Source organism: Camelus bactrianus, chromosome 13, assembly GCF_048773025.1.
Source record: "Camelus bactrianus isolate YW-2024 breed Bactrian camel chromosome 13, ASM4877302v1, whole genome shotgun sequence".
NCBI lineage: Eukaryota > Metazoa > Chordata > Mammalia > Artiodactyla > Camelidae > Camelus > Camelus bactrianus.
The window spans coordinates 15769451-15783669 of NC_133551.1; the positions used below are offsets into that span (position 1 = coordinate 15769451).

General features: G+C 46.6%; 1 protein-coding gene across 1 annotated transcript in view; it reads left to right on the forward strand.

The window, feature by feature from the left end:
* The window catches only part of LPAR3 (lysophosphatidic acid receptor 3), a 77022-nt gene that overhangs the window by 26385 nt on the left and 36418 nt on the right, over positions 1-14219 (forward strand). Inside the window, exons 2-3 of the mRNA XM_074376116.1 lie at positions 242-403; positions 1108-1864. Coding sequence (XP_074232217.1) covers positions 1129-1864 — 736 coding nt within the window. The 5' untranslated portion in view covers positions 242-403; positions 1108-1128. The remainder of the gene's footprint in view (positions 1-241; positions 404-1107; positions 1865-14219) is intronic.

Genomic DNA, 14219 nt, shown 5'->3' on the forward strand with positions numbered 1-14219 from the left:
TCATGGCCAGACCACTGTGAGGCGGAGCACCTGCTCTTCCCAACAAGCACAGATGGGTGCCCGTCATTAGAGCCCCTGCCCAGCCCTTCCTTGGCCGGACTCCCTCACTTCTGGCTCCGAGAGATCCTGTCCTGCGATTAGTGTCTTGCCTGTCTGCCTGCTTCCCCAGGTTGGGATCTGGAGGACTTGCTCTTACTTGGCGGATGCATTCTCACACCCTTGGATGTCTGTCCAACTCCAGGTCCTAGTCTTGCTCATGGAGGCCTGGTCTTCTATCACCTGCTGTGCTGACGAGAGCCCAGAGAAGGACACTGACTTGAAGTGACTGAGGTGAAAAACCCAGTGCACAAATTCACGTTGGTCCCATTTGGATTAGGAGACTAAGGAAGAAGTGAACCAAAAGGTAAGGAAGGATTGAGACCAGAGTCTCCAGCCCTGCACACATGCTTACCAAGGGGGTGTCGTCGCTGTGGCTTGTAACCGAGAGACGGTCAGAGGCCGATCAGGAGCGGTATCAGAAGTGGTGGAGAATCGAGCTCTTGGGGAAGCCTTCTGGTTGTGTGAAGAGTAGCCACTCAACACCTGTTGTCTTGGCAAGAACGTGCCTGGCATCACCAACATGCTCTTGATTAATGAACAGAACCCATGAACAAGAAATGAGCTGGAACATCAGAAGAAAGTGCTAACATGCTAGGCTGTACTTACTACCAGTGCAGAGTAGATTATTGCAGGGTTCAGCGTGTTGGACTTATTTCTGCCTCCACGATCCTTCAGCCAGCCAGCCAGCCAGCCAGCCATTCAGCAAATACCTGTTCTAAGGCAGCCAGGGCTTTTGGGTCCTGGGGTTATTTATGGTGAACAAAATAGACACAGACCCTCCCTCCCTGAGCTTACACCTAACCTGGGAAACAATGACCAATGCAAGATAAATGCTGTGATAGAAAGAAGGTCAGGGGCTAGGATCCTAGAGCTTGGGGCATTCACCCTGAGAGCTGAGGGATTTGACAGGAGTTGACCAGAACAAGGGGCTTAGCAATGGCAATGGGTGGTTTAGTGATTGAGTTTTGCAAAGAGTGATATTTATTTCTTCTTTAAATTTCTTTCTAGGATGTTCAATTCTTCTCCACAATGAATGAGTGTTACTATGATAAGCGCATGGACTTTTTTTATAATAGGAGCAACACTGACACAGCTGATGAGTGGACAGGAACGACGCTTGTCATTGTTTTGTGTGTCGGAACATTTTTCTGCCTGTTTATCTTTTTTTCTAACTCTCTGGTCATTGCAGCAGTGATCAAAAACAGAAAGTTCCATTTCCCCTTCTACTACCTGCTGGCTAACCTCGCAGCTGCAGATTTCTTTGCTGGCATCGCCTACGTATACCTGATGTTTAACACCGGCCCGGTTTCAAAAACTCTGACTGTCAACCGCTGGTTTCTCCGCCAGGGGCTTCTGGACACTAGCTTAACCGCCTCCCTGACCAATTTGTTTGTCATTGCCGTGGAGAGGCACATGTCCATCATGCGGATGCGGGTCCACAGCAACCTGACCAAGAAGAGGGTGACGCTGCTCATCTTATCCATCTGGGCCATCGCCATCTTTATGGGGGCTGTCCCCACGCTGGGCTGGAATTGCCTCTGTGACATCTCTGCCTGCTCTTCCCTGGCCCCCATCTATAGCAGGAGTTACCTCATTTTCTGGACAGTGTCCAACCTCATGGCCTTCTTCATCATGGTGGTGGTGTACCTGCGGATCTACATGTATGTGAAGAGGAAGACCAACGTCTTGTCTCCACACACAAGTGGGTCCATCAGCCGCCGGAGGACACCCATGAAGCTAATGAAGACGGTGATGACGGTCTTGGGTAAGAGGAACTGAGGGAACCATGATTCCCATTCATTCAGCAAATATTTACTGAGCACCTACTGTATACATGGTACTTATAGGTAGTAGGAATGCAGCCATGAACACGAGCAGACATCAGTCCCCACCTACCTGGAACTTATACTCCAGCAGGGGAAGACAAAATATTCTCCTGGGGCTAAGCAAATAATGTTATAAATATTATCACGGAATTTATAAAATAAAATGTCGAGGAGTCTTATGGAGAAAAATAAAGCAGAGAAGAGAGGTAAGAATTGCTAAGCAGGTGTAGTTTGCAATTTTAAAAAGTATTGTGTTGTGGGGAGGGTGTAGCTCAGTGATAGAGCACATACTCAGCATGCACAAGGTCCTGGGTTCAATCCCCAGCAACCTCCATTAAAAAATAAATAAAAATAAATAAACCTAACTATCTCCCCCTCAACTACCACCAGCAAAAAATTGTTGTGAGGGACAGCTTCACCCAGAAAACGACTTCTGACCCGAGATGGGAAAGTGGTGAGGGAGCAAGTCACGTGGATGTAGGGGAAAGGGTGTTCCGGGCAGAGGGTGCAGTGAGCATAGGAGCGCCGAGCAGCAAGGAGGCCGGTGTGGCTGGTGTGGGGAGAGCACAGGAGAGCAGGAGGAGATGAGATCAGAGAGCTGCTGGCCTGGGGATGGGGCGACGCAGGTTCCGTTGGGCTGTGCAGTTGTCATAAGGACTTTGGCTTTTCTGAGTGACATGAGAAGCCAGGGGAAGGTTATGAACAAGGGAGTGACATGATCTGACTTACATTTTAATGGCATCTCTCTGGCTGCTGTTTAGAGAAAATACTGCAGTGGGTCAAGGGCAAAAGCTGAGAATTGCTTACGAGGGCATTTCAGCACTCAAGAGAGAGGATAATGACAAGGACCAGAGGGCAGGCTAGAGGTGATGAGATGTGGTTGGATTCTGGGTTTTATTAGAAGGTAGAGTTGACAGGGCTTGCTGACTGGTAAGGTTTAAAGGAAGGTGGGAGGAGGAAGGGAAGGTGGGGAGTCTCATTTGAAGAGATGGACAAGACAGAAGAGGAGGTTTGGCAGCAAGGTCAGGAGTTAGGTTTTAGACTAGCAAAGTTTAGGATTTTATGAGACATCTCAGTGAGTTATTCAATCAGGAGTTCAGGATTTAGGCCCAGGCTGGAGATCTATATTTGAGGATCATTGGTGGGGAAGACGGGTGTTTGAAACCGCAAGACTGGATGAGCCCACCATGGAGGTGAGTGTGGATGGAAGAGAGAAGAGGACCCAGGGACGAGCCTCAGGGCACTCCTTGGGGAGGCACGGAGCGACCGGCAGAGGCACCCGAGGAAAGGAGCAGCCAGAAAACCCAGGAGAATATGGGGGCCTAGAAGCTGTGAGAAGGAACGGAGTGTCAGCAATGTGAATACTCCTGGGATGGGGAGTCAGACAAGTCTTGCTGGGTTTGCAGAGTGGTAGTTTTTTGGTGGCCTTGAGAAGATCAAAACTAGTGTAGCCAAGGGCCTGGTCAGATGAAAAGGAAGAAAGGGAGGGAGGGGAGTCTTTGGGACAGTGAGCTTGCACAGCTCTGGGGAGTTTGCTTTCTGCTGTGAGCCCTGTACCAAGAAGACACATGTGGGGCAAAGTTTTCCCTCTGTTTTGTTTTCTCTATGGCAGGTCGCCTGTTGTCCCCTAATTCTAGTCCTGGGTTACAGGTCGAATTTGTGACATGTGGGCAAACGAGAACTTCTGTGGGTTCACAGGCCTTGTCTTTTGCGTTAGGCCATTTCTCACCACGTGTGGTGGCTGCAGCGATGGGAGCCGCCACTGAGAGAGGCCAGGAGTATATTCCTGTTAATTCCCAAAGTGAAGAAAGTGTAAAGTGAATTATTGTGAAACAATTCATGATAGAGGGTACAGGGTGCACGTGGTCTGGGATGGGAACCGTCGTGTAGTCTCTAGGTCCTCGTAAGATTTGGAGGTCAGCAGACACACGTAGTATGAACATAAGAACAATTTCAGAATGAGGATTTACTTTAGTTAACAAAAACTTCTGTAGGGTTTAATATGTGTCAAGCATTGTCCTAGCCCTGTGAGGGAGGCGCCACTCTCCCCTTACAGGATGAAGAAACTGAGCGGTGAGTTTAAGCAGGATGCCCAGGGTCACTCAGTGGTTACTGGCGGAACCAAGACTGACCTGTTGGCCACTGGAGTCCAGAGGTTTATCACTACGCTCTGTAGCTAGTTTTGATTTGTTTGGACTTTTTACTGGCCTCCTCTTGGTCCTGTCTTCTGCTTTGACCACCTCATTCTCCTCGTAGTGTCTTGGCAAGAACATAGACAAGAATAAGGAAAGGAGGTGTCATGTTAATCGTTCTTGAGATAGAGCTGCTGATGTTTTTGGTATTTATTGGTGGTGTCAGTGAGCTCTGCTACTTTCCCTGCTTAACTGGCATGGGTAATCATTTGCTTGGTTGTGTGTCTTGAGACACTACCTGTCTGATTAAAGAGAATCTGTCTTTTTTCAGCATGTTATATACTATATACAGCATGAGATAGAAAAAACTTATATAATCCTAGGTGGAGAGAATAGGACTCTTTGTGAGATAGTCATCGTGGTCACTAGATTCAGTTTCATATTAACTTTGTCTGGAACATATGGAAGGGTTTAAAGTAAGAGAACTGTTTGGTTTGGGCAGATGCGGCGTCGGATAAGGGTAAAACCGGAATAAACGGTGAAATTGCCTGGCAGGATAAGAGAAGTCATGGCATCAACACGAAACAACATAGGGGAATTGGTTAATGGCAGGAAGACAGTCTGGTGCTGAGCACCTGGGGAAGCTGCTCAGTGGTGAGACAGGGAAGTGAAACTAAAGAGCCAGGTGGGATGAGGTTGCCAGCCATCCAGCTCCCGGTTTCTTTGGGTAACAGATTTGGATTTTAGCCCCACCTCTGTCACTTTCTACAGGGGAGATCTGAAGCACATTAGCTCACCTTTTCTTGGGTACATTTCCTCCTCCGAGGTCAAATAGGTAATCTTTAAATTCTTTCCAAGTTATACAATTCAATAATGCTATCATAACAATAAGTAAGCAAAGCCAACACGGAATTTGTGGATTGACTTGTATCAAACCGCAGTCTCCTTCCAGGAGAACATCGTCCACAGCATTCCGTAGGAAGGAAGACCCTCAGCTGCTCTACCTGATACATGTAAGAATTCAGTTGTCTGATACAGGTGTCCTCATATGATAGTAAACATATTAAAAAAATCAACAGGACTGGCATTTGTCATCACTGTAGTCAGTGGTTCTGAGTATGTGGAAATTAATAGCTTTCTACTAATTTTTTTAATGATTACCTGATGTAACTAGCTGCATGATAAATGCCAACCCTTTCTATCTACTCTGATACGTATTTTATAGGAAAGGGTAATTTAAGATTGAAGTTTCTTATTAACATTAACTTCTTCTAAGTGTTAGAAAATTAATAAATATATAGTAACTGTTAGGTAACGTCTAAGAGGCAAGGGGCTGCATGAGTTCAGTGAGCTTTATCTCATTTCAGAGAAGGAAGAAAGGATGACGAATTTCGGGAAGGCTCCTTAGAGAGCTTGGGGTTTGATGTGGAAGGATGACTGGGATTTGTATTGGCAGGGGTAAGATGTTCTAAGTAGGAGAAACAGTGTAGTCAAAAGTGTGACAGTAGAAACATCTAAAGCTTGTGCAGTAGCACAGGGAAGGCCCTGAGGAACACAGATGCAAGTCGAGATACGAGGGGAAATAGCTCAGCTAAGAGCCAGAAAAGCTTAGTTGACCATCCTCTTTGGAAGGAGAGGGGTAGACCAGATGACCTTCGTGTTTCTTTCCAGCTTAATGATTTTGATTGAATGCAGAAAGCACACAGAACTGGATGGGGGGTGGATTCTTTCCTTGTCGAGGGAGGTGGTGGTAGTGATGACAGCGGTGTGAATTTTAAATCTGTGTGTGACTGGAAGGGCATCTAGGCGTTGTGTTCCCATTTCAGCAGCCCTGAGGCGGAATGCTGCTCGCTTCTGGGTTATGGTGTGTGATGGGGCCTTTACTTGAAAGAAGTTACTTATTGAACGTTCTCATCAAAAAGATACTGGAGACATGATCCTACTTTCCACAGGGCACCAAGGCCCTGCCTAAGAGAGACTCCTGTATTTTGAAATCTCATTTGTCAGCCAGCTTAATCGTCCACAGCAACCAAACACACAAGAAACTCCATATAGAAACCTCTTATTTATTGTCAAACAACACGCTGTGTGAACTCTGCACACAGCGATGTTTTATTTCCCAGGAAATGGTCTGGACTTGCTTCTTTTTTGCAATGTCTTGAAATGCAAAAGGAAAGAAAGATTCAAGGGATCTGTGAACCATACTTTTGAAATCTTTCGTAAACCTTCCTGTCTCTTAGGGTCCAAGTTGTGGCCCACTAGCAAGTAATGAAATCAATTAGGAGATTGTAACTGATACTTTTTTTTTAATGACATAAAATAGGAAAGGGAAAATACCAGAGTGCATTGCACGTAGTAGATGTAAGTATATTGTTTCATAGCATGCATGTGCACGTGTGTTTCTACTGGATTATGGTATAATTTTTTTTCACTATGGGCTATGGTGAAGAACATTTGAAAAGCCATGGTCTTAGGGTCAGGGTAACTTTTTTGGCCAATAGGGCTGAGCTTTTTAAAAAATATGAGCAGTGTTATAGTTAAGGGACTTTGAAAAGGTTTTGTGGTCATTGAAACCAAGAGCTGTGTGTTTTTCTTCTTTCTCCCTCCCACCTCTCCACTTCGATCAATGCTGAATCCTCCTCTCTCTCTCTCAGGGGAGAGGCAAGGGAGGCAAAGTGGTGGTAAGAGAAGAAACAGTACCCAGAGTTCTTATGCTAGGAAATGAGTGAAACTTTGATGCCGTTTAGAGCCTTGCTAGGGTACTAGTCATAATCACACAGAACCTTTCTGCCACACTATGTCTTTTCCAGTGTTTTAATACATTGTTCTCATTTGGTCTCATGGGAATTCTACAGGGTAAGTGGGAAGATGCTATTATCCTATTTTCCGGCCACTCCCCTTGATGCACCCTGTACTCAGCTTCCTCACTCTGCATCTCTAAGCCTTTGCTCCATCTGGGATACCTGTCTTCTTGTTCTGCCTGGGAAACTCTCCTTCATCTTGTAAGACTCAACTCCAGGGCCTGTCTTCTCCGAATGTTGCCCTACCTAGATAAATCTGCTTTCTGCCTCCTTTGGGCCACTCTCTGTCTGGGCCATAACTCGCTCAGGGCACATCATTTGTCTACATGCCTTTATTTTGAACTAGGGTGTGGATCCTTGGAAGTTGGGGTCTGTACCGTATTTACCTGTATTTGCATATCTAATGTGTAGCACGCTGCCTGGAACACACTTGTTGGGGTTATTTTAGAAGGAAGAAGTGAGGAAATCGAGGTTTAGAGACGTTAACTGGCTTTTGAAAAGCTGGAACTGAAAGGAGAACCCAGACTTTCTCACATCTCGCCTGACCTTGGGAGGCTCCGGCTGTGACATGCCTGTGGGGCAAACGATGGCAGGGGAATGTGTGGATGTCCTGTTCTATCATCTGGGAAACGGAGGTCTCAGAAGAGCGAGTGACTGTGCTGTCTTGGAAATAGGAGAACAAATGAAAATTTCTTGAGTGCCTGCTATGAGAACATTAGCATCTGGCATGCTTTTAGGATTTTATTTCATTTAACCCTCATAACAACTCTCTGCAGATCTGTTTTACAGATGAGGAGACTTGGATGGACTTAAGCATCTTGCCCATAGACCCCCCCACTGGTAAAAATAATAATAAATATTCACTATACGCTATACATGGTTCTGAGCCATGTTTTATTTCATTTAATCTTCATGACAATCCTATAAGGGAGGTTCTGCTGTTTTTACCAGATGAGGAAACTGAGGCCCAGAGACATTCGATGTCTTGCCCAAGATTAGCAGCAGAGCTGAGATGCACGTCCAGGCAGACTGGCTCCAGGACCCGCTTCTTCCAGGCCAGTTAGCAGCCTCTTCTAAGTGATAGGGCGGGATTGGCGTTGACCTACGTAATGAGGTCTGCCTTCCCTATGGTATCCCCCTTTATTTCTAGTTAAGTTTATTTCTGTAAAATCACTTCTCTCTTGATGCTTACCTTGCTCTTGATTTTGTTTTAAAGACCCTGCAGCATGGTGACAGTTATGACAACATCTCCCGGGGAATGACAGCTCCACATTCTTCAAACTTTATGCTCATTAAAGTAGATGTCAAACATCGGGGCTCTGGAATAGGGACAGGAGCAGATTTAAGTCTTGGCTTGGCTGCTGCTTCCAAGTTGTGTGATCCTGTGCAATTTACCTGACCTCTCTGTGACTTAGTTTCCCTGTCTGTGAAATGGGGATAATGTCAGTACCTCTGGCAGGGGAGGGTTTTGAGGATGCAATGAGACAGTGCACAGACAGTACCTAGCGTGGTGCTTGACACGTAGAAAATGCTGAATAACTTACGCAGTAGCTACTAGGTACTGGGGAGAGTAAGCCACTTTTCTAGGCCTTCGTTTGACTCTGAAGAGCCTTGCCTGGTATTCCAGCAGCGTGCCCCTGTTTCCCCAGTAACATGGCCGGTACTGTGGAGATGTGGTACTTAGCGTACTGTGGGTGCCATCCTGGTCGCAGGTTCTGTAATGTGGACGAGTAGCCAGGAGGAAGCTGACTGGGTGTGCTTCGCAGAGGCTCCCTGACAACAGACAAACGGCCCCAATTCAGTTCCTGGAGACCCAGGCCAGTCTGAACAGGTGGTCACCGCAGACCTGAAAAGCTCTGTGCTTGCTTTGCTGGTCCCTGTGACCCAACCTCAACCCCTGCCACCCCCACCCCAGCCTCCGTGAAATTCTGTTCATGAGTCCTGTCTCTGACAGATGATCTTGGCATTAATAATTCATTTCACTTTTGCAACATTTATGAATAAAACATTGTAAGTGAGACCCTGACCATCAAGTGTTAGCTTGATAAGAGTGCTGTAATAGAGCACCAACATCTTGTGTGTAGATCTGTAAGACGTTCCTCATAAGACACTGGCCCCATCTCGCTAATGCATCCTACCAGGATGCCCAGTTAGTCAAGTACTGTTCCCACTTTTACTAGGATTGGGAAATTTACCCTTCCTTTGTCTGAAAAGAATTGTAATACACACAGACACACACACACACAGAAACCAGGAGTCAAGAGAAACTAACCAGGGTCCCCAGGAATTCTGAAACATTTGTTTTTAGCTTTTGTGACCTTGTAGTGGCTTCTGCATTACAGAAGCCTGCTTTCAACGTTTGCTGCCTTGCATGCCTTCATAATCATATATCTGTTTTTTTTAAAAAAATGTTAAAGCTTTGCCTTCAGAAATGCTGAGTGAAATGATCATATTTCTGGCACTAAGTTCTCCTGTTGCCGTGCAGTCATATCAGAATGACTAATTCTTCCCAGAGTCAAGCCATCCAGGCACCAAGACTCAGTACACTTTGTCCAGGGGCGTTTCTACTTCTGTCTTGAAAACAGCAAATCGGAGGAGCACCTTGGTTGCAGATAGTTTCCCTGTGGGCTCCAGGACGCGGCAGCAGTGGCCATTGGGAGAGAGGCCTTGGCTTCCAGGCAAGCTGTAAATTAACACGTGCAAAAGTGCAATCACTTCCTAGGGGCTGCCCCCAACAACACAGTGGGACAGACCCCTCCATACTGAGGGAGCACGTGGCGATTGAGAAAACCTCAGTGTCTGACGCTAGAGCGAAGATAGCTCTTCAAATTAAAAAAAAAAGCCAAACCACCCCACCATTGTATGCTGCTCCATGCCACCTTTTCAAATTATTTTAGGTGTCTGTCCCCTCCCCTTCTGCTTCTGCGCGGTGCAGTGCTTTGCTATCTCAAGTCCGGCTCTGGTTCTTTTTTCCCTCCCCTGCTTCACTGTTGCAGATGCCTGCCTTTGCAGCTCGTTCACAAGTCGTTTTTCCAAGTCATCGTCCTTGTTTCCAGGGTAGTCACTGCTCTGCCCGCTTCCTGCCTCCATTTCCCCCGCATTCCCCCTTCAGTTCTGTTCGTCTCAATCCATTCAGGTTCTTTTATGTCTCTATCACACTCATCTCCTTCAGAACTTTTTTTTTTCTGGTTTTTCATCTTTTTAGAAACCTGAAACCTTCCTCTTCAGCTGGAACGATGATTGACTATTTCCTGTGTGCACGGTACAGAAACATTTCTCAAATTCCACCTCTTTGGTTTTTTTTTTCCCTCCAACTTTGTGGAGGAATCATTATCAAATATAATTGTATTTATTTGAAGTGTACAGCAAGATAATTTGATATACATCATGGAGTGAGATCTAGATAGTTAACACATTCATCACCTCACGTAGTTAACTCTTCTTTTTTTGTGGTGAGAATGCTTAAGATGGACTCTGAGCAACTTTCAAGTATATAAAGCTGTATTACTAACTGCAGTCACCATGCTCGACACTAGATCCTCAGAACTTACACTTCTTATAAATGAAAATTTGTACCCTTTGACCTACATCTCCCATTCCTCCTCCCCCTGCCCCTGCCAACCACATTCAATTGTTTTTATGAAACCAACCTTTTTTTTATTGTTGTTCTTAGATTCCACATATACGTGATTCGTACAGTGATTGTCTTTCTCTGTCTGGTTTATTTCACTTAGCAGAGAAGTTTCATTGCTCAGCTGCATCCAAGCCTCCTGCCAGCACCCAGCCTCCTGGGAGGTTTAGAGTTCCAGGACTCAGTAGCGCCCTCTCTGAGGGCCTTGTCTTCTGCCAGAGGAGAATGTGACCAGTACCTGTCACACCACCTGGCGAGTTACCACCTGGAATAGCATGGTATATGCTGATCCGTGGTAGGATTTTATCAAATCCGTGTTAACATTGTGTGTACTTTTAACTTTTCAACTGGGGACTGCATTCATTGTGCAGCTAAAGCAAACATTTTGGGTGAGAATTGGGAGTAAAGGGGTGTTTGCTGGAATCACAGCCTGTCACAGACCTAGGGGTCAGCGTGGAAGCTGTGATGAAGGGCAGGTGAACCAGGCAGTGTCGGGGCGGGGGGGACCCCATGAGAGCAGCCCTCCTCCCTGCTCTGACAGTTATCCTTCTGGTCCAGGGACTTCCTCGCTCTCCCGCTCCACCAGACTGATATCAGAGCTCTACAGAGTGTGGTAAGGAATAATCCCATTACCCAGAAGAATCAATATCTGTTGAGAGATTTATCCAAGTTCATCTTGTAAATCACTGTGAGTCTTGGGGCCAGAGCTCTGGATTTCTAATTCCTGCTGTTTCTCGTGGGTCTGTCTGTCTACACCTGTCCTTGGGTGTCTGCATGACAGTGACACACAGCAAGGGTTGCTTATTTCCATTAAGTCAGCGCATTTACTGCCCAGCAGTGGGCCTGCTGTATCCTTTGTGTTTTCTGAACAAGGAGAGAGTTCTGCTTTTTGTATTTTTATACTTCTCACCCTGAACATTTATTGAGTACCTGCTTGCGTTTAGGCAGTATGCTCACCGTGAGACAAGGCCTCTGCCCTGGATTGGTGCTTGCTGTGATGTGTTACGGTTGTCAGGAGATGGCCAAAGTTCGAGGGCTGGTTGGGTCACGTGTGAGAGGGATCACACAGCGGCAAAGGCAGGTCTGCTCTATGTGGCTTGTCGTGCGAACAACTTACAGGGAACCCCATTTGTAGATATATCTGAAGAAATAAGAGGCTTACCGAAAAAAAAAAAAAAGAAGAAGAAGAAGAAGAGAGAGAGATAACTGAAGGAACAAAGAATTAGACACAAGAGCCAAGTAAGAGGGTCCAGGCAAAAAAAAGCTGTGGGTTCAGATGGTATGTGGAAGCCTCCTTGAGGAGTGGGGATTTGAGTGGATCTCAGTATGACAAGTAAGAGGCGAGGACAAGGTCGGAGAGACAGGTGCAGACAGGCAGACACACATCTAGGGAGACCAGGCCAGAACTGGGACCAGGAGAAGAGGGGCAGGGCAGGCAGGTTTCTGGGATGAGGGGTTTGCGTAGGGATGACCGTCTGGTTTCAGAAGTGACCAGACCAGAGACTGGAAGCCCTTTAATCCTTGATTGTATGGACTCTGTTGTCAAATGTCTACAGAGCAGAGCACCTTGATGTGTGGACTGGGCCTGGGGTGGGAATAAGGCAATGGGGGTGGCACCGGTGGCTCACTGGCCAGTTCAACCTTTGTTAAAAGCCTGTGCAGACCAAATTAAATAGGTCCATGGCCAGTGTTCAGCCCATAGCTAAGCTGCCTCATTTTCCATGGGATCTTGTGGTCTTGATGCATCAAGAAGATGGGAGCTGCGAGGTGGGCTGGAGAAGGAATGATCACTTAGACGGCTGGGATGGACCAGGGCTCTGTGGGTGCTAGGTAGCTCAGATGCTCCCTCGAGGAGGGAGGCATAGCCAGGGAGGCCCAGTAGGGGCTGCAAGGGAGCAGATGGAATAATCAGGTGGCCAAGGTCAGAAGAGACCTGGAAGCCACTGTGGGAACTAAGATTCAGGGCCCAGGGACAGACAGGAACAAGACTGCACCTAATCAAACTTTTCCCACTTTCCTTAAGGCCTTTGAGCTTTGCCCTTTCTCCCCTCCCAGCGGCCCTCCCCTTCCTTACTTCCTTCTAACCAAGAACATAGAAGTTACCTGGCACAAGTTCCCTTGGTTTCCCTCCCTTCAGCAGCTCAGCAGAGGCCCCTTCGTTGCCTCCAGCTTCGTTTCCAGCCTCCCCAGGAGTCTGCTCTCATCCTTACTCTTGCTCTCCTGGCCTCTGTTTTTGGCTGTTAAAAAAATAGAAGCCCTGACCTTAACCTCCCTTTTCTAACTGCTACTCTGTCTCCTTCCATTTATTATCCTATTTTCTTAATACCTTGAACCATGGTGAGCTAGCTCTGTCCCTTCCACTCTTTAAGACAGTGCCGATGCAGCCACCATTGCGATTCCTTTTCTTTTTTTCTTTGTAATTGCAGTATAGTCACTTACAATGTGTCAGTTTCACCATTGCTGTTCTATTGCTTAACTTTGTGTCTGCCTGGATTCCTTCCTCCCGGTTTTCCCTGCCCCAGGCCTTCCTCCGTACCACCAACCTGAGGCATCTTCCTAAAAAGCATAATTAACTCTTTCTAATCTTTTCTCGTTCCTCCTAGATTAAACCCAAATTCCTTCGCTGGAATGACCCAGCCCCTTTCACAGCTCTGTTCCCACCCTTCTTTTCCAGACACAGGGCATGCATCTGTTGTGCCAAGCTTCTCCCTGTTCTGCAGGCGAGCAGGGCTGCTTGGTGCCCCTCTGGGCTTTTCTGAGCAGGGCAGACTCCTGTCCACCTTTCGAGATCCTTCTCTGTGATATTTTCTGACTCTCAGGCAGCGTTAATTATCCAGTGCTTTTCTAGCACACTGTTTATGTGCATAAAAGTATTTAGCCCATTTTATTACAATTTATTTGCTAAATGCCTGTATCTCTTACTAGATTGTGAGCTTGTCAAGAACAGGACTGGGTCTGTCTTCATTTCTGCAATGCCTGGTACACAGTAGGTACTCAACAAATGTTTATAAAATGAACTAACAAACATATTTACTGAATGGGTTGCTGGGAGGCAGCAGCCACACCTCTGTCCTTGTCTTTGTCATAACCACAGGGATGGTCCTACTGCCACTCGGCATCCTTCTTACTAACCCTGTGGTATCTTAACATGATTTCTTCCTGGAAAGCAGACCCCTATATCTTGGTTCTCACCAGTGGTCTTCTTTTTTTGAGCTGGGGGAAGTTTGAAGAGGGTACTGAGTAAAGCTGGGACAGGGATTGCCTTGTGTGAGGAGTGACCTTAAGGCATAAAAGGAGATTTCTCTGGTAGTCTTGGGACTAGAGGTCGAGGGAGCTCCAGAGAATACCTGGAGTTTATTCTGTACTTGGGAAGCGGTTACACCGGGCTGCTGATAGGATCAGCTACAGAATTTGTGGGCCTCTTATGAAAAAAGCCAGGAAAAAAAACTGCCACTAAAGGTACTAAGATGTAAAGCCCTTTCCTTGCTTCTGCCCATCTCCTCTGCCCACACTCATGCTCATTGTCCCATCAAACTTCACTGACCAGAAAATGAGTTCAAGGATACACTTAGATTCTCAGGTGGTGACGGCAGAGCTTTAAGCCAAGCGCAGGGCCCTTGTGAGTGACTTGTGACTACCCACGGGCTTCACGCCCACAAAGCTGGCCTTGGCTGCTGAGTTTGACCCCTCAGTCTTAACTAGCCCAGGACCAACCTACTGTGTGAGATGC